The following is a 19,177-nucleotide window of genomic DNA, read 5'->3' as shown; positions in this document are numbered from 1 at the left end:
AACTGTCGCATTAAATATAACTGATGTAATCAGTTAGTACCCGCTTATTAATAAACGAGCACCATAATACTTATTGGGGGTAAATCTGATAAACATCTTTGTTGAAAGGGTAAATCATCAAAAAGTTTAAAAGCACTGTTCTAGTCTATTCTACGTGAAATAAACAAGAACAATTTCAACACAACACCTTCAATACAACAAGTTGTTCTTCCTTCTTTGCAATCTCAGAAATACTCAGACGATTTTTCTCCTGATTTTCACGAAGTTCTCTTGACATATCCTGTCAATACAAGGGGAAATATAATTTGTATACACAGAATTATTTTAAGCTGTGTTTGATTTAAAATCATAGTAAAGATGGGGAAGATGGGACACCTTTAAAACATAATATCCAGAATTTCTGAACGTGTTTTAAACATATAACAACTAAAAAAAGTTTTTTTTTAATGTTCTTTGTTTAATACTAAATAGGAGGAGAAAATAGAATAAAAAGGTTTCCCACTTTCCCCCATCCTACTAGTATATTATGTACACATATTGGCCAAATCTAGAAATCAAATGTTTTTTTGAGGGTGTGCCAAAAAACAATCTCATTGAAAATATGCACATTTTAATGTATGACCATTACATACATTTATTTACATTTGAGAGGCAAATTTATTTTTGCAAATTTTAAGCGAGCACAGTTTTTCTCACATTAGACTAATATGTCTAACCACCCCTGTTGCAAATTAGCCCTAAATTCTATGACCATTGCATGCAGCACTGTGGGGCCTCACCCATTCTGTAAGGGTGAGGTCCTTGATGAGGTGCGATTTAGGCCAGATTTGATAGATTACCCCAAAATTGGGGCGTCACCCATAGGGAATAAAAATCCCTTGATAAATAAAGCATAATTCAGCGATAATATTTTCTACTTACTTCTAATCTTGCTTCACATTGTTCAACTTCTTCTTCAGCTTCTTTGTTTAAGTTTTGAACTTTTCGAAGTTCGTTTCGTAACTTGCGCAGTTTATCTTCATACGCTCCAATCTGTTATTTCCATGTTGTATTAAAAATATTTAAATTTCGAAAGGGTCATTTCTATGTACTATTAAAACTTTCCAAATCTTGAAATTGTTATGAATAGATTTAAATTTATGGCAAAGTAACTCATATTTGAAAATAAATTAAATTTGTTTTATAGTGTTATAGGATTTCAGATTTGAATTTAGACCAAAATAACTCATATTATGACTCCTATTTTTCCAGGAAAGAGCAACCAATGACAACATGGTTATTTTACTGCAATTAAACAATGTTTTAATACATCATCATGCCTACAGTCATGTTTCTTTGATATTCTAATGTTAGGCCAACAAAATTTAAAATAAGATGCCTTTGAATATAAAGTGCTGTAATCATGAAATACAATTTACTCACAAAAAAAAACAGAATAAAAATCAGATGTACTCTAAATTATTATCATAAAAAAATAAAACTGTACAAGTTATTTCACCTCTTGCGCCATCGCCTGGTTATCGTGCCACGATTTCTGAAGTTCAGTTTTAAGCGTTGCGTTCTCTTGTGAACTTTGACCCAGTTGGTCCATTGATTCTTGTTTCGTTCCTTCCACAGATGTGAGCTGAAAATTCAGTCAGAGGTAATGGGTTTAATGCTTGTGGGGGGATGTATGTGTCCTTGGGAAAGACATTTAACGGTAATTTCTTCAACTCAGTGGTCACTAAGAAGTTGTTCAAATTATTAGCCATACAAATTATAAAAAATACCATGAAATATTTCCCCCAAAAATAATCACCCGCAAAGTAACATACTTGGTAACTCATAAGCTGGCACGAGGTATATGAAACAGAACACCTGTGTTATACAACTGTCGTTTTCCAGCCACACAAGGATAAAGTAAGTTGCTATTATTTATTAATTCGACTTTGTCTTGAGTTTATGTGTTTTTTAAAACAAAAAATTTTTTTTAAGCCATATTAAAACTACTACCAGTATTTAAAGTCTTGATTATTAGTTTAAAATACCATGACCATAGATGACAGATAAGCATTACCTGCATTTTGAGGTCATTTAGTTTTTGCTGTGTTTCCAACATATTCATGTGGCAATCTTTATACTGAAGCTGACTTGCTTCCAATTCTTGTTTGGCAACACTGAGCACTTCTTCAGTTCTTTCAATCTGATTAAAATAAAGAAATTGCTTTTGTGGTTGAAACTGTAACTTGCCAACACAAAATAAATATGTTCCACCTTAAACAACAAATACTTTTTTTTTTATTTGTCAAGCTTATGCTTGCCAGTTTCTAAGTTTAAGTAAAAAAGTTGGTTTAAATAAACCATTGTTTTCTAAGTTGGCCTAAAAAAACTACAGTATCATAAAATGAACAACTAAAAACGTAGTGCAAAGGGTTTTTCAACTTTTCCAAAAATAGATTTTTCCCATACGAAAATCAACTATACAAACATACACTGTAAAAAAACTGCTTCCACCACAAAAACATTACAACCAATAAGCATTATCATCAATAAAAACGTGATAATAGTTATATAACCCAACACTTTCATCTTACCTCTTTCTGTTTAATAGCGAGGTTTGACTTAGCATCAGCCACTCCACGTTTCTGTTCTGCCACCTCGTCCTTAAGATCTCGTATCTCACTTCGCGATTCTTTCAGTTTTGATTCAACGCATTCAAGTTTTTCTTCAAGTTTTGAAACTTTTGAAACACTTTCTTTCAACTGGGGGTTAATATGATATTTTTGTAAATAATAAATTCAGGTTTTATTTATAAAATATGTGATGAACATGCAATTTTATTAGGTCAAGACAGTTAAGTGAAAGCCATTTAGTACAACATTATCAACCAGCATTTTATATGATTTACTTAATGTATAGTAGGATGAGACTCCTTTTTATTCTGTTTTCTTGTCCAATTTGGTAGTAAACAAAGAACATATAAAAAATTATAAAACGCATCCTCACGACTCACATATACCGTTGGTAATTGGTTAAAACGATCAGGATATTTGGATATTATGTGCTAAATGTGTCCCATCTCCCCAACTCTACTATTTATATGTGTAATGGCAATGTCAATTGCATTAACTTAAATTGGAGTAACCAGTTTACCTCTTTCTGTAATTCAATTCTTAATTTCTCCAGCTTTTCAGTGTTGCCGTTTAATGTTGCACATTCTTTATTAAGCTTCTCAATTTCATATTGCGCATCACTGTGCCGTTTTCTTTCAATTTCAAGCTCCCTTTCGAGTGAAGTGAGACCATCGTCTTTAGTTTTAACCTACATGATGTAAATGTGAATGAGTAATCACATGCACCAAACTGGTGGTGATACAGCGGGCAGATCAACATCCGAATGTACGCAGTAAATAGACTAGTCAGCTTTACCAAGTCAATGAAGCAAAATCTGATTTACACGATTGGTTGTTTAGATTATTTGGCCCATGAAAGTAACTAAAAATGTTTAAAGTATTTCGATAATGGATTAATACTGAAAGTTTTACAAATTTCAAAAAATGCAACATATAAAGTAGGTGGGGGGAATGGGACCTTTTTTTATTCTAATTTCTCATCTCATTTGGTAATAAACAAAGAACATTCAAAGAATTATTAAACCGTATCCCCACGACTCCCATAGACGGTTGTTAATTGTATAAAATACAATCAGGATATTTTGTCCCAAAGGTGTCCCATCTTCCCCCATATTACTAAAAATGTATTCGCGAAATCCCACACTACAACGCATTCTTACCTCATGTTGCATGTTTCTATTCTGAGCTTTGACCTCAGCAAGTTCCTCGCTTATCCCTCTCGATGCTTCCTGGTTGCGAGAGTTTTGTTCCACCACCAGGTGATGCTGTTGCTTCCAATCTTCGACCTCGCTTCTGAGAACAAGAAGCATGACTCGGGTGAACGAGAATGACTCAGCAAAATTTTAAAGATGAGTTTTTAATAATAAATGTGAATGAAACTGTAATAAAGGTGAGCTCAGTGAAGGCAGAAACCTCACGTAGGGAAAAAAGGCTAAATGAAAAAATAAAACAGTAATAAAAAGGTAAAAATAGCAATAGTGCTGCAGAGTAAAAAGTCAGTAAATAAGCAAGTACTTGACAGATTAGGGTTTGTTTGTAATGCAATTGTTTTGTTTCTGCGCTTATGAAATTACATTAAATAAACAACAGTTGAAACATTTTCAGATGATTTCTACAAAAAATAAGTTTTTGAGGCATCTCACGCGCTATAGCCAGCACCAAATTTACAGATAATTGACTTATTATGCTGGAAAGTTTAGGCAGTTATGAAATGGCAATGTTAGTTTTTATGGCTTACTTTTTAAAACGTAAGCCATAGCATTTTAAAAAGTACTAAAATGATAAGTTTAAAGTGGAGCAATAAACTTTGAAGGTATTTTCAATTTACTTCAACTTGCTGGCGATTCTTGTTTGTTGATTAATTTCATCATCAGCTGAGTTACATCGCTCTTTTAGTTGACGTAGTTCAGCCTGAAACATTATGAACTTTGGTAATTTTTGTATTTACATTTAATTTATTGTTACAATAATTAAAACCTGGCCTAAATCCCAGGTCCTTGACAAGGACCTCACCCACAAAGAACAGAATCGAATATAATAGTAACAAACTTGGTAACTCAAACGCTGACACGAGGTGTATGAAGACCCGTGTTATAACGACTGTCGTTTTCAACCCAGTAGTGAGTATAGCAGCACTTATATAATGTAATTTTTGGGTTAAACTTCTTATCTAAAAGTTAAATAGTAACAAAGAATTTTTTTATTCCACTAAACAAGAATTGTTTAACTTTAGCATCAGACCAGAGTTCGATTCGCGGAATTTACAACAAAAAAATACCTGCAATCTTTTATTGACTTGTTCAGATCTAGCAAGGTTTGTAACTTTTTCACTGAGTTCATTTTGCGTTGATAATAAACTTTGTTCTTTTAAGACGACTCTCTCCTCGTAATGTGCAAGCTGTGGTGGAATGAAGAAATAAAACATCTAGTGATTACTGTTATGATATTACGTTAGACCCCAAGCATTTTCTATGCTATATAGTGTCACCAGGTGTATTTGATGGGTCACAAGTTACATTGTCGAATGACATTGACTGGACATTTTGTTGTTGTCATTATTACATTTTACATTGTGATGATAACATGACATTTTGTGTGTTTTGGTTTTTACTGACTGTTTAAATTAAACATGAACAGTAACAGATACATTAAAATCTGAATAAAAAATCCCAGATGGTAAAATATATGTATATAAATATAGTCAAATCTAAAAAAACAAAAAAATAAGATAGTAAAATCTGTATAATATTTTCTATAAAAATATACATGATAACCGATACATTGCACAAATATAAAAATGTTACTTTGATTTTTAAAAACAAAAAAAAAATCAAAAAAATAATTTGATTTTTAATAACATAAACAAAAATCAAAACAATAAGAAAAAAAGGTTAAAAGAAAAAAATAGTAATTTTTTTATAAAAAAGGTAAAATTTCTTGCTTATATATTATTCCTCCCACCTCCTGAGCACATTCCCGATATTTTGATCTCGTTTCTTCCAGCTGATGCGCAACTTCCTCCAGATGATCATTCAACTCGCTCCTTCGAACCTCCGCTTCATTCTTCATCCTCACAGCTCGATCCAGTTCAACCTGGAATATTAGTTCGAAATTTTTTTAACTTAATTTTTTTTTTGGACCGGGAATATTAGTTTAGACCATTTTTTTAAAAAAAAGTTTTTTAACTTAATTTTTTTGGACCTGGAATATTAGTTTAGACAATTTTTTTAACGTAAAGTTTTTTTGACTGAAAAATTAGTTGAAACAATTTTTTTCAACTTAAAAATTTTTGGATTCAAAATATAGTTTGAAAATTTTTCTTTAATTTTAATTGTTTTAACCTAAGGTAAATATTTGCTTTGAAAAGACAGTTACATTAGGTTAACCTGAACAAATTTATGGGAGTTTTTGCCCTTTTTGTAAGTTTTATGTAAAGAAAGTTGGTAGTGTTAAACAGCTTGTTGTATTAAATAGTTTTTAATATTTTACACATTTTAATAAAATATTAAAATAATTTCAAATGAAATTTGTAAAGTTATGTGTTTAGATAAAATAGTCACAATGATAAGACTGAAAACTGGCACTAAAATACAGCCGCCACTACCACCACTAAATTTCTCAACCCGTTTCTACAATATCATTCACACCTGTAGTTGGTTACATGTTGCTTCTAATTGTTCAATTTCTTCATTTTTCTGCGAAACATTTTGGTGACAAGCGAATAAATCTGATTTCAGTTTGTTGAGTAGTTGATCACGCTGAGAAATTTCCTGCAAACAGATTGATTAGTGGTTAATTTTATAAAACAGCGTAGCACGCCATGGGTCTTTAGGATTTAGGCCAGGATTGGTCCATTACCCCAATTCACATTTTTTATACCTGTTTAAAACCTTCACTTTGATGCTTTTCAAACTCGAGTTGCCGATTAAGATTTCCAACTTTGGCTTTCTCTTGTTCAACAGCAACAAGTTTAACTGCTTCAGCTTCATCGAGATTCTTCTGAGCTTTTAATAATTCCATTTCTAACTGTGAAACCTAAAAGCACAAAACTAATAATTTTTTTCATTGTAAAATTTAAATATTTGAAAAAATGATTTTACTTTAAAAAAAATGTCTTTGAAAAAAATATTTTTTTATTCAGCAAGAAATAAAGAACATAACCATAGATTTTGAATCTGAATTTTGAAACTTTACCAGTTTTAAAAACCAAAATATAATGAAATAATTTTAAAACACCACAACATTGGTATGCACACCAAGTGTACCAACTATCAACCCAAAAACATAAAAAAAAAACTATATTTTTTACCAATAACTTTATTTGTCTCATCGATTGAGGTAGCGAAGATTTAGAAATATTTTTAACAAAAAGACAGGATATAGCAACAAAACAACAGTTGTTGAAACAAGTTTAGTTAAAAGCCTATTTACATTTAAGAAAATAAGCGTGGTCGCTACACCTAGCAGACAAACGAGCGATTTCTGTTTAATCAATATCAAGTTAAACTTTTAAAAGAAACAAAAGTGTTCAAATAAATTGAGAACAGTCACCTCTTTCTCCATGTTTTGTTTATCTACGTCACATTGTTTTAATTTCTCATTCATTTCGTGAAGTAACTTTTGTGAAGCATCAACCTGGTGTTGTTTGTCGGATATGTGGCTTTTCATGTCGCCTATCTGACGCTCAAGACTGAAAATTGAGTTTATAATGAACATGTTATGCTGTTGGTTAAGATGTAATTATTTGTTGATTGTTTGCAAGAAAATTTTAAATGGATGAGTAAACTGATCACATTTCATCATCAAGTTATAGTTAAACACTCTTGACTTAACTGTACATTGAGATTCAATCATGTTTAAAGGTGGTGGGAAAAATAAGAAAAGTGGTGGGAAAAATATGAAAAGTGGTGGGAAAAATATGAAAAGTGGTGGGAAAAATATGAAAAGTGGTGGGAAAAATATGAAAAGTGGTGGGGAAAATATGAAAAGTGGTGGGAAAAATATGAAAAGTGGTGGGGAAAATTAGCTTCTGAGTGCGATGCAGTGTCGCGACACAGGTTGTACAAAGGACTTAAATGGGCTCTCTGGGTGTTGGGGTAATTGGCCAAATCTGGCCTAAATCCCAGGTCCTTGACAAGGACCTCACCCATAAAGAAAAACAAATGTATGTTTTGCATTTTCTTTTGTAAAATGTATATTTAGTTAAGTTTGAATACAAGTTGAATGGACTTTCCCCAAAAATTTTTGTTGCAATATTTTTTGGGTGATTACTAATAAAGGTAACCTTAACAGAGTGTCAAAATATCAATATAAATATAATATAACATTAACAATAACTTAAGTTGAAAACTTTGTCATATCTTTTGAGCATTTCTGTAACTTTTTAGGCAACTCTATAAATAAAATACTTAAAAAAAAAAACAGGAAAAAGTATGGCTGAACGTATGTAACCAGCCATAGCATCATTACCCCATGTGTGTAGGTGGTTATAAGGTGGTTATTTGTTAACAGTTAAGAAGAAAATTTAATAGAAGATTTTAACAATTTAAAAACTTTGATATATTTTCAGAGCATTTTGTAATTTTTAGGTAACACCAAAAATTAAATACTTAAATAAAAAATTAAATACTAGAACAGAAACAAGCAAAAATAGCAAAGTATTTTAAACCACCCATAGCATAATTACTTCAATATAACTTCTTGTCGTTCATTAAACTCCTCGTTACTGTGCGTGTGAGTCACTTTTATTGCATCATAATCAGATTTAGCTTTATGCAAGTTATCTTCAACAGTTGCAATCTGTACAATAAAAAAAATATTATTTTCTACTATTTTTTCTCCAACTTGTCATTTCTATAAACATATTGTTTACTTTTCACATAAAATACAGTTATACAGCAATCACAGCACGTTATGTAATTGTTTAAAAGTCTTTAAATAAAAGTCTAGCTAATATTAAGCGTATAATGTAGAAAAACATAAAACATGGTTCGTATATGTAAATAATGCTTCACTACATAATAATGTAGATAAACCCAAACTTTAGGAACAGGTGCTACAAAATGAATGAGCGGAAAATCAAGTCCAATATTTGTTTTCTGTAATAAATTTTTTCGCCTAAAAAGACATCATCAGTCTGGTATTCAACTAGAATCATTTTATTTTTGTAGCACCTAATCTTAAATATTATTTTGTTACGAGAATTCTACAACTTCATAAATCAGGTTCTGATTTTTATTCACAAAATTTATTACATTTTCATCTTTGGGTAATGGGCCAATTGTGGCCTAAATCCTAGGACCCATGGCATGCCACGCTGCAGGACCTCGCCGAGTCACCCACACAGAATAGAATAGATTACATTTACATCTTACTTCCTGTTGTTTTTCAAGCAACCTTTCCGATAAAATATCGTTTTCATCTCTCATGGTTTGTAAGCGATGTTTTGTTAATTTTCCGTCATCCTGGGATTTCTGAAGTTCATTAGTGAGTTCTCCTATCACTTCCTCCATTGTTGATAGCTGTGATGTTATAATGAAGTCAGTGATGTCATATAAAGGTGTTTTAATAATGTCGGATGCAATATTTTAAGTATTAACAGAATAGAAAAGCATGTAAAATTGTGTACAAACTTTTTGCAAGTGATGACATATATATATATATATAGTACGATGGGGGGAGATGGGACAGCTTTTTAGTCTAATTTCTTGTCTGATTTGGTAGTTAACATAAAACCATATCCTTACGACTCCCATAGACCATTGTTAATTGTTTGAAACACGATCAGGATATTTGAAAATTATGTGCTGAAGATGTCCCGTCTTCCCCCACCTACTATGGTTATTCTATTACTGACAGATTCCATTTCTACTATGGTTGGAATAGGAAAACTATTAAGGTAAAAATAAACTGTAAATACAAAATACATAGAACCAACCAGCTTGCCAAAAGCCATATATGCTAAAAATGATTGTTTAATTAAGATTTTGCATTTTTTATTTTTACGTTAATTAAAAGTTAAATGTTAAACTATTGTATACTACATAGTGATATACAGTGCACCTGTTCACTTCTGTCTTGTATAGATTCTTGTGCACTGGTTAGGTCTGATGTTAAACTGTTGATTAGTTCATCTTTTTCATTAACCTAAATATTTTATGCATTCAAAATTAATGATATGCGCCAGAACACTCTACATTCCAAATAACTATGTATGTAGACAACATAAACCGGCACCGTGGCTCAGTGGTTTAGGCGCCTGCATAGTAACTTAAGTGTCACTGGTTGGATGCTTGAGGGTGTTACCAACACTGATCGGCAAATGTTTCCTTAGGCAAGACGCTCCAGCCAGCGGTCACTACTGGGTTGTCCAAATTATAAACCATACCAGAGCAAAAATCACACACAAAGTTGAAAAGTGTGGTAACTTGTAAGCACACATGGATAAAAAACGGTGCAAAATATACGCATCTAAGTGCGAAGCGGTGTCGGTCACACAAAGGACTTAAACAGGCTTTCCGGGTTGTTGGGGTAATGGGCGAAATCTGGCCCAAATCTCAGGTCCTTGACAAGGACCTCGCCCATAAAGAAAAAAAAAATTGCACACAGCGTCTATCGTACCCTGATGGGAAAGAGAATGGGTTGACAAAACATTAAAGCAAATATAATAACAAAAATGTTTTGGATTTAACCTATGCATGACAGCAAACTTTATTCAGATTTTCAATTCACCTCAGTTTTCACAATCTCAAGTTGATTTTCAATTGTTTGTAAGTTGGTCTGTGTGTCGTTCAACCTAGCTAAGCTCTCGTCGTACTTTTGTCGCGTCTAAAAATTTGTAAAAATTGAAAATAAGTTTGGAAAAAAACGACAAAATTAAATACAATAAAGATACATTTGGTATTACTAATAAGTAAGTTTGGGTTAATGCGACAAACCTGTCCTAAATCCTAGGACCCATGGCATGCCACGCTGCGAGACCTCACCAACATAGAATAGAATTACTAACCAGAATATTAGAATCCATACCTAACAATATAAACTACAAGCAAACCATCAATGGACACAAAATTATTGATTGACAATTTGACCTTATTTGATGTCATATTAAAGTGTGTGAAATAAAAAACACTTAAAAATGGATGTTATATTAAAGTTTTTAAAATAAAAGACACTCAAAAATTTACTTAATAATCTTACAGTAAAATTATCTAGTTTAACTTTTAAAAATGGCATTATAAAATCAAAATCGTTGATTGACATTATTCAATGTTATATTAAAGTGTGTAAAATGAAAAACACTTAAAAATATATGTTATATTAAAGTTTTCACAAAAAATACACTCAAAAATTTACTTAATAATCTTACAGTAAATTATCTAGTTAAACTTTTAAAAGTGGCATTGGAAAATGTCATAAAAAGTTACCAAGTTTAACTGATGAGTTGTATTGTCAAGTGATGACTTGGTAGTGGCAAGCTCATCATCTGTTTGGAATTTTTGTCGTTTCAAATTTGCCAGTTCATCCAGTTGACTTTGGAGGGTATCTTCACACTTATTCAGCTGCAAATAAAATATTTCTATGGTAAATTTTAAAATTACAAGATATAAACTAAAAAAGAATGTGTAATAAAGATGTTAACAATTTTTAAAAGTGTTAAATTATTGTTTAATAACTGATATAATACATAAAATGTACAAAATGGACAAAAAAAATAAAAAAATAAAATGCTAATTTATTGTTAAATAATTCATATAAAACAGATAATCTAAAAAAAAAAAAAAAATGTGAAATTACTGTCCAATGACTGAAATAAAACTTGAAATATAAAATATAAAAATGAAAATAAAAAAAAATAAAAAAAAATGTGAAATTACTGTCCAATGGCTGATATAAAACATAAAATATAAAAAAGGGACAAAAAAACACTAAAAAATGTTCTTAACTACCTCATCTAATAACTCCTGTTGGTTCCTCGATGCCCCGTCAAGTTCACTTTGTAACCTCGCTGAATGTTTCTTACCAGCTTCAACTTCATATTTGGATTCTTTAAGTTCAGTTTGTACTCGACTTAACTCGGATCTTAATCTGAAAATGCAAGTATTTGATTTTTTATAGGATTTTCGGAAAATTGGAAAAGGGGTAATGGAATTTGGCAATGTAAGTATTTGATTAAGAGAATTTTGTAGGATTTTTTTGGAAAAAGGGAAAAAGGGTAATGGAATTTGGCAATGTAAGTATTTCATTAATAGAATTTTGTAGGATTTTTTTGGAAAAAGGGAAAAAGGGTAATGGAATTCGTCAATGCAAATTTTTGATTAATGACATTTTTTGTAAGATTTTTTTTTTTAAATGGAAAAAGGGTAATGGGATTTGTCAATGCAAATTTTTGATTAATGACATTTTTTGTAAGATTTTTTTTTTTAAATGGAAAAAGGGTAATGGGATTTGGCAATGCAAGTATTTGATTAAAGGAATTTTTTATGAAACTTTCGAAAAATAGGAAAAAGGGTAATATTTTAGGAAATAGGAAAATATTTTACGTAAAAAATAAGTATGGGGATGTGCGGCAGGTGGAAAATTGTGTTTTAATCTGTCAAGATTTTTACAAGTTTTTACAACACAAATGCTAGGAAAAGAAATAAATAAATAAAATCCTAACTAAACGTTTGTTTTTAGAGACACTTATTCCGTTTTCGATTTTTCATGTGACTATTGCGAGCGCTTTTGCCCTTCCCACTATCTACTCTTTACAGTGCCCTTATCACGTTAATATCGCCTTTTTTCCCACCCCCCCCTTTTTTTTTCTGCTTTTTGCTTGATTGTTATTGCTTACTGTTGCGTTTCATTCCCTGATGAAGTCTCGCCGTATGGCAGACGAAACGTTGGATGTACACTACCTTTTTTACCAGATGAGCCACTAATATAATATTTATATGATGCCTGGTAGCAGAAGTAACATAATAAATAAAAACATCCTCACCTTTCTGCTTCTTGATTTGCGCTGGAAATTTCCGCTCTCAATTCTCGCCTCACATTTTCAAGTTCATTCTGCAGATGGTCACATGACTTGGTGGTCACCCTCAGTTCCTGCTCTGCTGTATCCAGTCTTTGTTTCAACTGGTCAGAACTGGATTTTTCTTGTTTCAACTTGAAAAAAGTGATTTTTTTAGAGATTTGTGAAATATATAAAAATTTAATTAATCCCTAAAGGAAAATCATAAGGTGGGTTTTTAACATATTAAACTAATATAAAAAAATTAAACATTTAGAAACACCAGCCTTTCAATAAAACTTGGAAGTAAATATTCCAACTTAACAATATGCCTTCAAAAATCATCACAAAATATAGACCCTTAATTCAACTATAAAAACTTTCAAAGAAACAGAAACAGTATTCCACATACTTGCAATGCTTGTTCTTCTATCTTTTCAACATTATCTTTAATATCTGCATTGAGTTGTTTGATCTTTGAATTCAATCTTTCCAACTCTTCCAAATGCATCTCGTTTTCTTCCTTGGTTCCCTTGAATTGCTCGTTGGTTGTATTTAACTCAGTGTTCGTTCGTAAAATGATTTGGTCACGCTTGGTTACCTATGATGTCATCAATAATTATGACATAACAATTGATAAGTCAGTAAAAAACATTGGTGTCACAAGTTTTATGACTTGTTTTTTGTATACAGGATATATATAGTAGGGTGGGGTAAGATGGGACACCTTTACCACACAATATCCAAATATCCTAACAGTGTTTTAAACAATTAACAACGGTCTTTGGTCTATATATAGGTCTATGGTCTATGGGAGTGGTAGAGATAAAGTTTTATCTTTGAATGTTCTTTGCATACTTCCAAATGAAATGGGAAAATAGAATGTGAAAGCGTCCCAACTTTCCCCACCCCCCCCCCTACATATGCAATTGGTATGCACTAAATAGCTTAAGGGAAAAACTACTCATTGCATGTACTATACAGCAGTTATAAATGTCATACAATGACTACATTAAATATGTGTGTAAAACAAAACTAGAAGTTTTATTAATTCATAAACGATGTCCAAACTGTAACTTGTTCAGTTATCATTTAAATTCTATTTGAACAAAACAATGTAACAAAATTATTTTTAATATTTTATAAAAAAATAATATTTCAACGAAATGTGACCAGGCAAGTTTCTATGCAATACATTATACAAGAAACAAACAAGCGTTTAATGTTACAACTCACTTCTTCTTGCGCGGTTCTATATTTCTCGGTTAGAACTGCCACATCAAGTTCTGTCTTGTGTTTATAAGACCTCAACCTGTAAATAATACATAAATGGAACTCATTTTAAATAGGTTACCAAACAGAAAAAAAAAACTGCGATTCAAAACTTCAAAAAAAATTTTTTAGTAAAAAACTTTTTTTAAATAATAAAAAAATAAGTTAAATAACAGAATTATACTTGTTAAGTTCTTTGTTGTTGTTTTGTATTTTTTCATCTTGTTTTTCAGTTTCTTCTTTCAGCTTAGCGACCTCAGCTTCTTGTTGTAGTAATTGTTGATAACACGCTTGATATCGTTGTTGTTGTTCTGACACGTCACGCTCAAGTTCAGACGATTTACGTTTCGATTTCAATAACTAGAAAAAAAGTTCAGATTTTAACACTTTTTAAGGTAAATATAAAGAATGATACAAAAAAACAAAACACAAAGTAAATATACATACAGAAAACAGACCAGCATCTTTATTTATATTCTGAAGGGAATGAACCAAATCTGGTCTAAGTTTCGTCACATACCAATCTATAGAACCTCACTCATTTAAAAATAAAAATGGGGTAATGTGCCAATCCTTGCACAAATCCTATGACACATGGCGTGCCACGCTGCGGGACCTCCATACATTAAATTCCATTATTGAAATACAGTAACATATATGAGATGACCAAGAACAATCTTAACTGTTGTTGTAGTTCAACAACAACAACAAACCTCTTCTTCATTACAACGTGTTGTTTCTGATAAATCAACTCTTGTCTTTGCAAGTTCATCTTCCAACATTCGGATCGTTTCGTTGCTTTGCCCACTCTGTGAATGACGAGGTTGTGATGAAGTAACTTATTATATTTAGGTTTAACAAACTAAAACAATAGATATCTACACACATATATACTATACTGCAATGCCAGCTAAACCAACTGGTGACTGTGCGCACAAAACGACAATACAAAAGCGTTAATTACTCAACGCAGGCAGCAGGAATAAAAGCACCGAAGTGCTATCGAGGTGAGACGAGGTAACGAATGAACTACCACAGAGGTTTTTATATGATTTGTATAGTATGATGGATCAATTCGCATATCATAACTTATGATAGAATTCACGTATATGTAGTTACATTTGTGTCAGCTGTCAGGTATGTTATAGTTATAACAAGTAAATTGTGTTTGCAACTATTGGTTAGGCCATAAAAAAGTACGGGGTGCCTAATTTTAAAATCCTCTGGACAATGGCAATTACTGCTTACTTTATTAAACGAACCAGATTTTACTATGTTTTAGAATTTACTAATCGGAAGCCAAATTATAGCGGTGTCAGACATAGGCACCAAACTTTTTAAAATGCAGAGGAGGCAAGGACGGTTAAACTTGCATTCTTTTAAAAATAAAATTGGTTTCAATGTTTACTGATTAAAGCAGTGCAGAAAAGTGCAAGGTAGGTCAAGCTAGCCAACCCAGGTTTGGTTCCTAAGATGTAGGTAAAAATAAACTTTAAAAAACTAATATGAGTGTTAGTTACATAGAGCATATTGTATATACATTCATTTCACCAACAATAAAGTTAAGAGCATAAAAACCTGGGAAGTAGCAAGTCTGTATTTCTCTTTTAATCTTGTAGCTTCCACAGTTACTTTATGCAGCATATCATCACGACTAGCGAGTCTACGAAGTAATTCCTTTTGTTGTGATTGTAGTGTACCTGTTAAACAAACGTTGCATAATTCAATTAGAGTCATAGAAATAGTAAATAGTCCAACCCATTGTTACAAAAAATGCAAATTAATCGCCTCTTTGTTTTCTAAATTACACAGTAGATATAGGGATAATGTATGGTTTTTGGCTAATCTGAAGGAAAACTTGGACTTAAAAACAGTTTTTAAAGTCTGGAAAGTTTGAAAAACATGCAAATTAGTTTTCTGCATTAAAAAAGGTGAAAACAAGATTTAGAAGAGGTAAATTTGTGACATTTTGGTGATTTAACATGGGTAATTTTTTATATTATTCGCAAATAATGTATGATAATGATAAGGTAAATATATGTTGTTCCGCGCCTTTCACACAGGAAAAACGCAAACAAAAGTTCACAAGTTTGTTTAAACCCATTGCCGAAGTCGCCACTTTTGCTCGATTTTGGACACAAAGGCGAAAGTTGGACTACTTGGTATATATACAACTCTAAATCCAGCTATACTTACTTTTTATTTTTCCAACAAAATCACACCCCCCTTATAGATACAAATAACAAATTAAAATAGAAATCTTATAATTACCAACATCTTCCTTCAACGATTTATTTCTATGTTCAGAATTGGCGAATGATTTTTCCATATGATCGAGTTGTTCTTGCATAATACTGCTATCTCTTCTACAATGTTCCAAAGACTCTTTCGCATGAGTTGCCTGTAGTAAAAGGAAATATTATAACAAAAAATGATATATATCAACTTCTTAATTAAGTCAGTGCTATATAGTAGGGAAGGCGAAGTTGGGACATTTATTCATTTTATTTTCTTGTCCCATTTGGTAGTAAACAAAGAACATTTAATAAATTATAAAACTGTATCCTCACTACTCCCATGGAACGTTTTTATTTGTTTAAAACAAGAACCGGATATTTGGATATTATGTGCTAAAGGTGTCCCATCTTACCCCACCATATTTTATATAAACTAATGTTTTGTTTTAGTTATTACATATTTTTTATATGTTATAGGTACTATGTGGGTGTTACTTAGTGTAGAAGTAATGTAGATTTCACCAATATGAAAAATAAATCAAGGATATGAATTCCCTTTAGCAAGGTGATAGGATTTATATTATAGCTAAGCATTTAACTCGACATTTTTTTAACTACAAGTTTTTGCTACTTCAAGGTGCAAGAAAAATAACTAAATATAGATTTTACAAAAAAATATTTTGGTTCATGAGTTTTTGCTTTTAGAAAGTATTTTTAGTTTAAATTTGGGAGTTAGTAATCTTGTATTAAGCATTTTTGCATGAAGATCTTACTTCTTCTGATGCGGCGGCTTGCATCCTCTGAGCTTCTTGAAGTCGCATCTGTAGTTGACGAAGAGAATCTTCCTTTGAATCCAACTCACGTAGCACCATCGAGTGTTGGTGTTCAAGTTGTTGTTTTGAAGATTCGAGCGTTTCAACCTAAACGTTGAATAGGAAAAAGTCAAAAAAAGTTTTAAAAAGACTAAACAGAAGACATTCAGAGCAGGGGTCATAAAAATGACTTGATTAAAAATATTAATAGGCAACACAATCTATATCTGCCATATTTTAAAATAAAAAAATTCTAAATAGACAACAATTCACATTAAAAAAAATACTTAAAACTGATTGATCCTTATTGTAAGCATTTTATACACCCAGAAAATACTTTTTACAAAATATACAATACCATATTAAAGAAACTAAGATAAAACATTGCAAATATTAAGCATTTAAATTAAATGTTATAATAATTTTAAGTTGGACCCCAATCATTTTCCTTTCTATGCAATAGCGCCACCAGGTGGTATTTAATGAGTCTTGTGTTTATATTGTCGAATGACATTGACTAGGGCACTTCCTTTGACATTATTATATTTTACGGAGTGACGATAACATTACATTTTGTGCGTTAAACTTATTTTCTCTTTAATAAACCACTGAAGGTCATAACACTATACAAGTATAAACTTACCTTAGCTGTAAGCTGTTCATTTCTTTCTTCAAAATTAAGATGTTTCAACTTGTATCTGTTCACCAATTCTTCTCTTCTTGCAACTTCACTATTTAGAACTTCTTGTTCACTTTGTGAGGTGATGTGTAATGCCTGGTCGAAATATAACATTCAATTAATAAACTACGGGTTCATAGGTTTTGTTTTACTTGTTGTCCACTTGTATGTTGTAACTTTAATGAAACATCTGTAATAAATATTACTCTAAATTATAAAGTTGTTGTGAAAAGCTAATACAGCTTTATAGCATTATCAATACAATTGTTGTGTTTTTGTGTTTGTATTTAGGCAAAAATGTAGACCGAAAACTAAGGCGAGCACACACGCACTTATATAGAGCACTTCATAGCGACAAAAATTTCTACATTGCTACACAATTAATAATGAATCACGCTGATTTCGGCTCATTCCGCGAATAACATGACTAAGGCATTGCCTTTGATATACCAGTGTCTTTGATATTTTTTTCTAATCGTAATTTCGTGATGATTAGTCAACAAAATCAACACATACAGGTAAATAAACTGAATAATGCTAGGATCGATACAGTAAAGAAAAAAAAAACTTGTAACAGATTTCTAGAGGTAAATATGAACACACACCTGCATACGAGCTTGTAGTTTTCCATTCTCTTCCTTTTGTTCTTTGATCGATTGTTTAGCGGCAGTTTGATCCAACTCAAGATGTTTGATTGTTTTGTCTCGACGTGCAATCTAAAAAGATATAATACGCTTATCAAACAACAAACTATTTACTTTATGGGTTATATTTAAGTTGTTTAATTTATAATTCTGTCTACAAAGCAAAAAAAACAGTTACTGTTTAATTTATAATCGTGTCTACAAAGCAAAGAAACAGTTACGTTAAAAAATGGAATTACTTCCATTGCCAGAGCAATACCAACCAAAAAATTTCTCGACATTGTGTATTAAGAACATTATCCAGATTTCCTAGAAATTGGTATATAGTACTGTAGGGTAAGATAGGACACCCCTTTAGCACATAATATCTGAATATTCTGATCGTGTTTTAACATTTAACAACAGTAGGGAAGTCCTCATTTGAATGTTCATTGTTTACTATGAAATTGGACGAGAAAATAGAACAAAAACGTGTCCCATCTTCCCCTACCCTACTATACATATGTATATATAGTGGTACAAGCGTGCCACTTCAAACTACACCAAAAGGAGGAAATTCACAACAAAATCAAAGCAAGAGATTCAAAACGTATTGTTCAGAAAATATACCTGGAAATCTGATTTACATGATAATGGATTATTATAAATCAACTGTCGACTGCTCAAGAAAGGCTGGAAATTTCTTTCCCCCAATATTTTGATTGGGGATTTAATTGGTGATGTTTCTGTTTTACTTATATCCCTTGTTTCTATAGCACCACTGTCGTCCATTTTATTCAGAGCTAATTTTAATCTTAAGATTGAATTTGTTATTTGGCATGTATAGGAAAATGAAATTTGCAAATGTCTGTTCTATTGGTAAATTGGTTAGGCCTAAACTTCAGTTAAATAAAACTTCATGTTCTCTGTTCACTGAACTGTAATTGCA

At 31.5% G+C, this 19,177-nt stretch overlaps 2 protein-coding genes across 5 annotated transcripts in view; both read right to left on the bottom strand.

The window, feature by feature from the left end:
* The window catches only part of LOC100186346 (myosin-2 heavy chain), a 33,644-nt gene extending 14,608 nt beyond the window's left edge, over positions 1–19,036 (bottom strand). For 3 of the 4 annotated variants that reach the window (XM_009859825.3, XM_026833580.1, XM_026833581.1), the window contains exons 1-30: positions 18,859–19,036; positions 18,211–18,321; positions 17,570–17,701; positions 16,888–17,034; positions 16,149–16,278; positions 15,456–15,577; positions 14,591–14,686; positions 14,062–14,237; positions 13,842–13,917; positions 13,018–13,206; positions 12,594–12,760; positions 11,560–11,698; positions 11,038–11,172; positions 10,343–10,438; positions 9,674–9,757; positions 8,986–9,132; positions 8,298–8,410; positions 7,163–7,301; positions 6,491–6,646; positions 6,259–6,381; positions 5,573–5,704; positions 4,890–5,009; positions 4,440–4,522; positions 3,772–3,904; positions 3,133–3,300; positions 2,574–2,741; positions 2,057–2,182; positions 1,499–1,624; positions 922–1,032; positions 188–280 (exon numbers count right to left, since the gene is read on the bottom strand). In XM_009859825.3, coding sequence (XP_009858127.2) covers positions 188–280; positions 922–1,032; positions 1,499–1,624; positions 2,057–2,182; positions 2,574–2,741; positions 3,133–3,300; positions 3,772–3,904; positions 4,440–4,522; positions 4,890–5,009; positions 5,573–5,704; positions 6,259–6,381; positions 6,491–6,646; positions 7,163–7,301; positions 8,298–8,410; positions 8,986–9,132; positions 9,674–9,757; positions 10,343–10,438; positions 11,038–11,172; positions 11,560–11,698; positions 12,594–12,760; positions 13,018–13,206; positions 13,842–13,917; positions 14,062–14,237; positions 14,591–14,686; positions 15,456–15,577; positions 16,149–16,278; positions 16,888–17,034; positions 17,570–17,701; positions 18,211–18,321; positions 18,859–19,020 — 3,900 coding nt within the window. In that variant the 5' untranslated portion in view covers positions 19,021–19,036. The remainder of the gene's footprint in view (positions 1–187; positions 281–921; positions 1,033–1,498; positions 1,625–2,056; positions 2,183–2,573; positions 2,742–3,132; positions 3,301–3,771; positions 3,905–4,439; positions 4,523–4,889; positions 5,010–5,572; positions 5,705–6,258; positions 6,382–6,490; positions 6,647–7,162; positions 7,302–8,297; positions 8,411–8,985; positions 9,133–9,673; positions 9,758–10,342; positions 10,439–11,037; positions 11,173–11,559; positions 11,699–12,593; positions 12,761–13,017; positions 13,207–13,841; positions 13,918–14,061; positions 14,238–14,590; positions 14,687–15,455; positions 15,578–16,148; positions 16,279–16,887; positions 17,035–17,569; positions 17,702–18,210; positions 18,322–18,858) is intronic. The other variant, XM_026833579.1, reaches the window with a different exon arrangement.
* Positions 19,037–19,145: 109 nt separating this feature from the next.
* LOC101242816 (rootletin) overlaps positions 19,146–19,177 on the bottom strand; it is an 11,252-nt gene continuing 11,220 nt past the window's right edge. Inside the window, exon 18 of the mRNA XM_009859823.2 lies at positions 19,146–19,166. Coding sequence (XP_009858125.2) covers positions 19,146–19,166 — 21 coding nt within the window. The remainder of the gene's footprint in view (positions 19,167–19,177) is intronic.

The sequence above is a fragment of the Ciona intestinalis genome, chromosome 3 (assembly GCF_000224145.3).
Source record: "Ciona intestinalis chromosome 3, KH, whole genome shotgun sequence".
Classification (NCBI taxonomy): domain Eukaryota; kingdom Metazoa; phylum Chordata; class Ascidiacea; order Phlebobranchia; family Cionidae; genus Ciona; species Ciona intestinalis.
The sequence above is the reverse complement of the archived record's forward strand: the minus strand, read 5'-3'. Positions and strand labels throughout refer to the sequence as shown.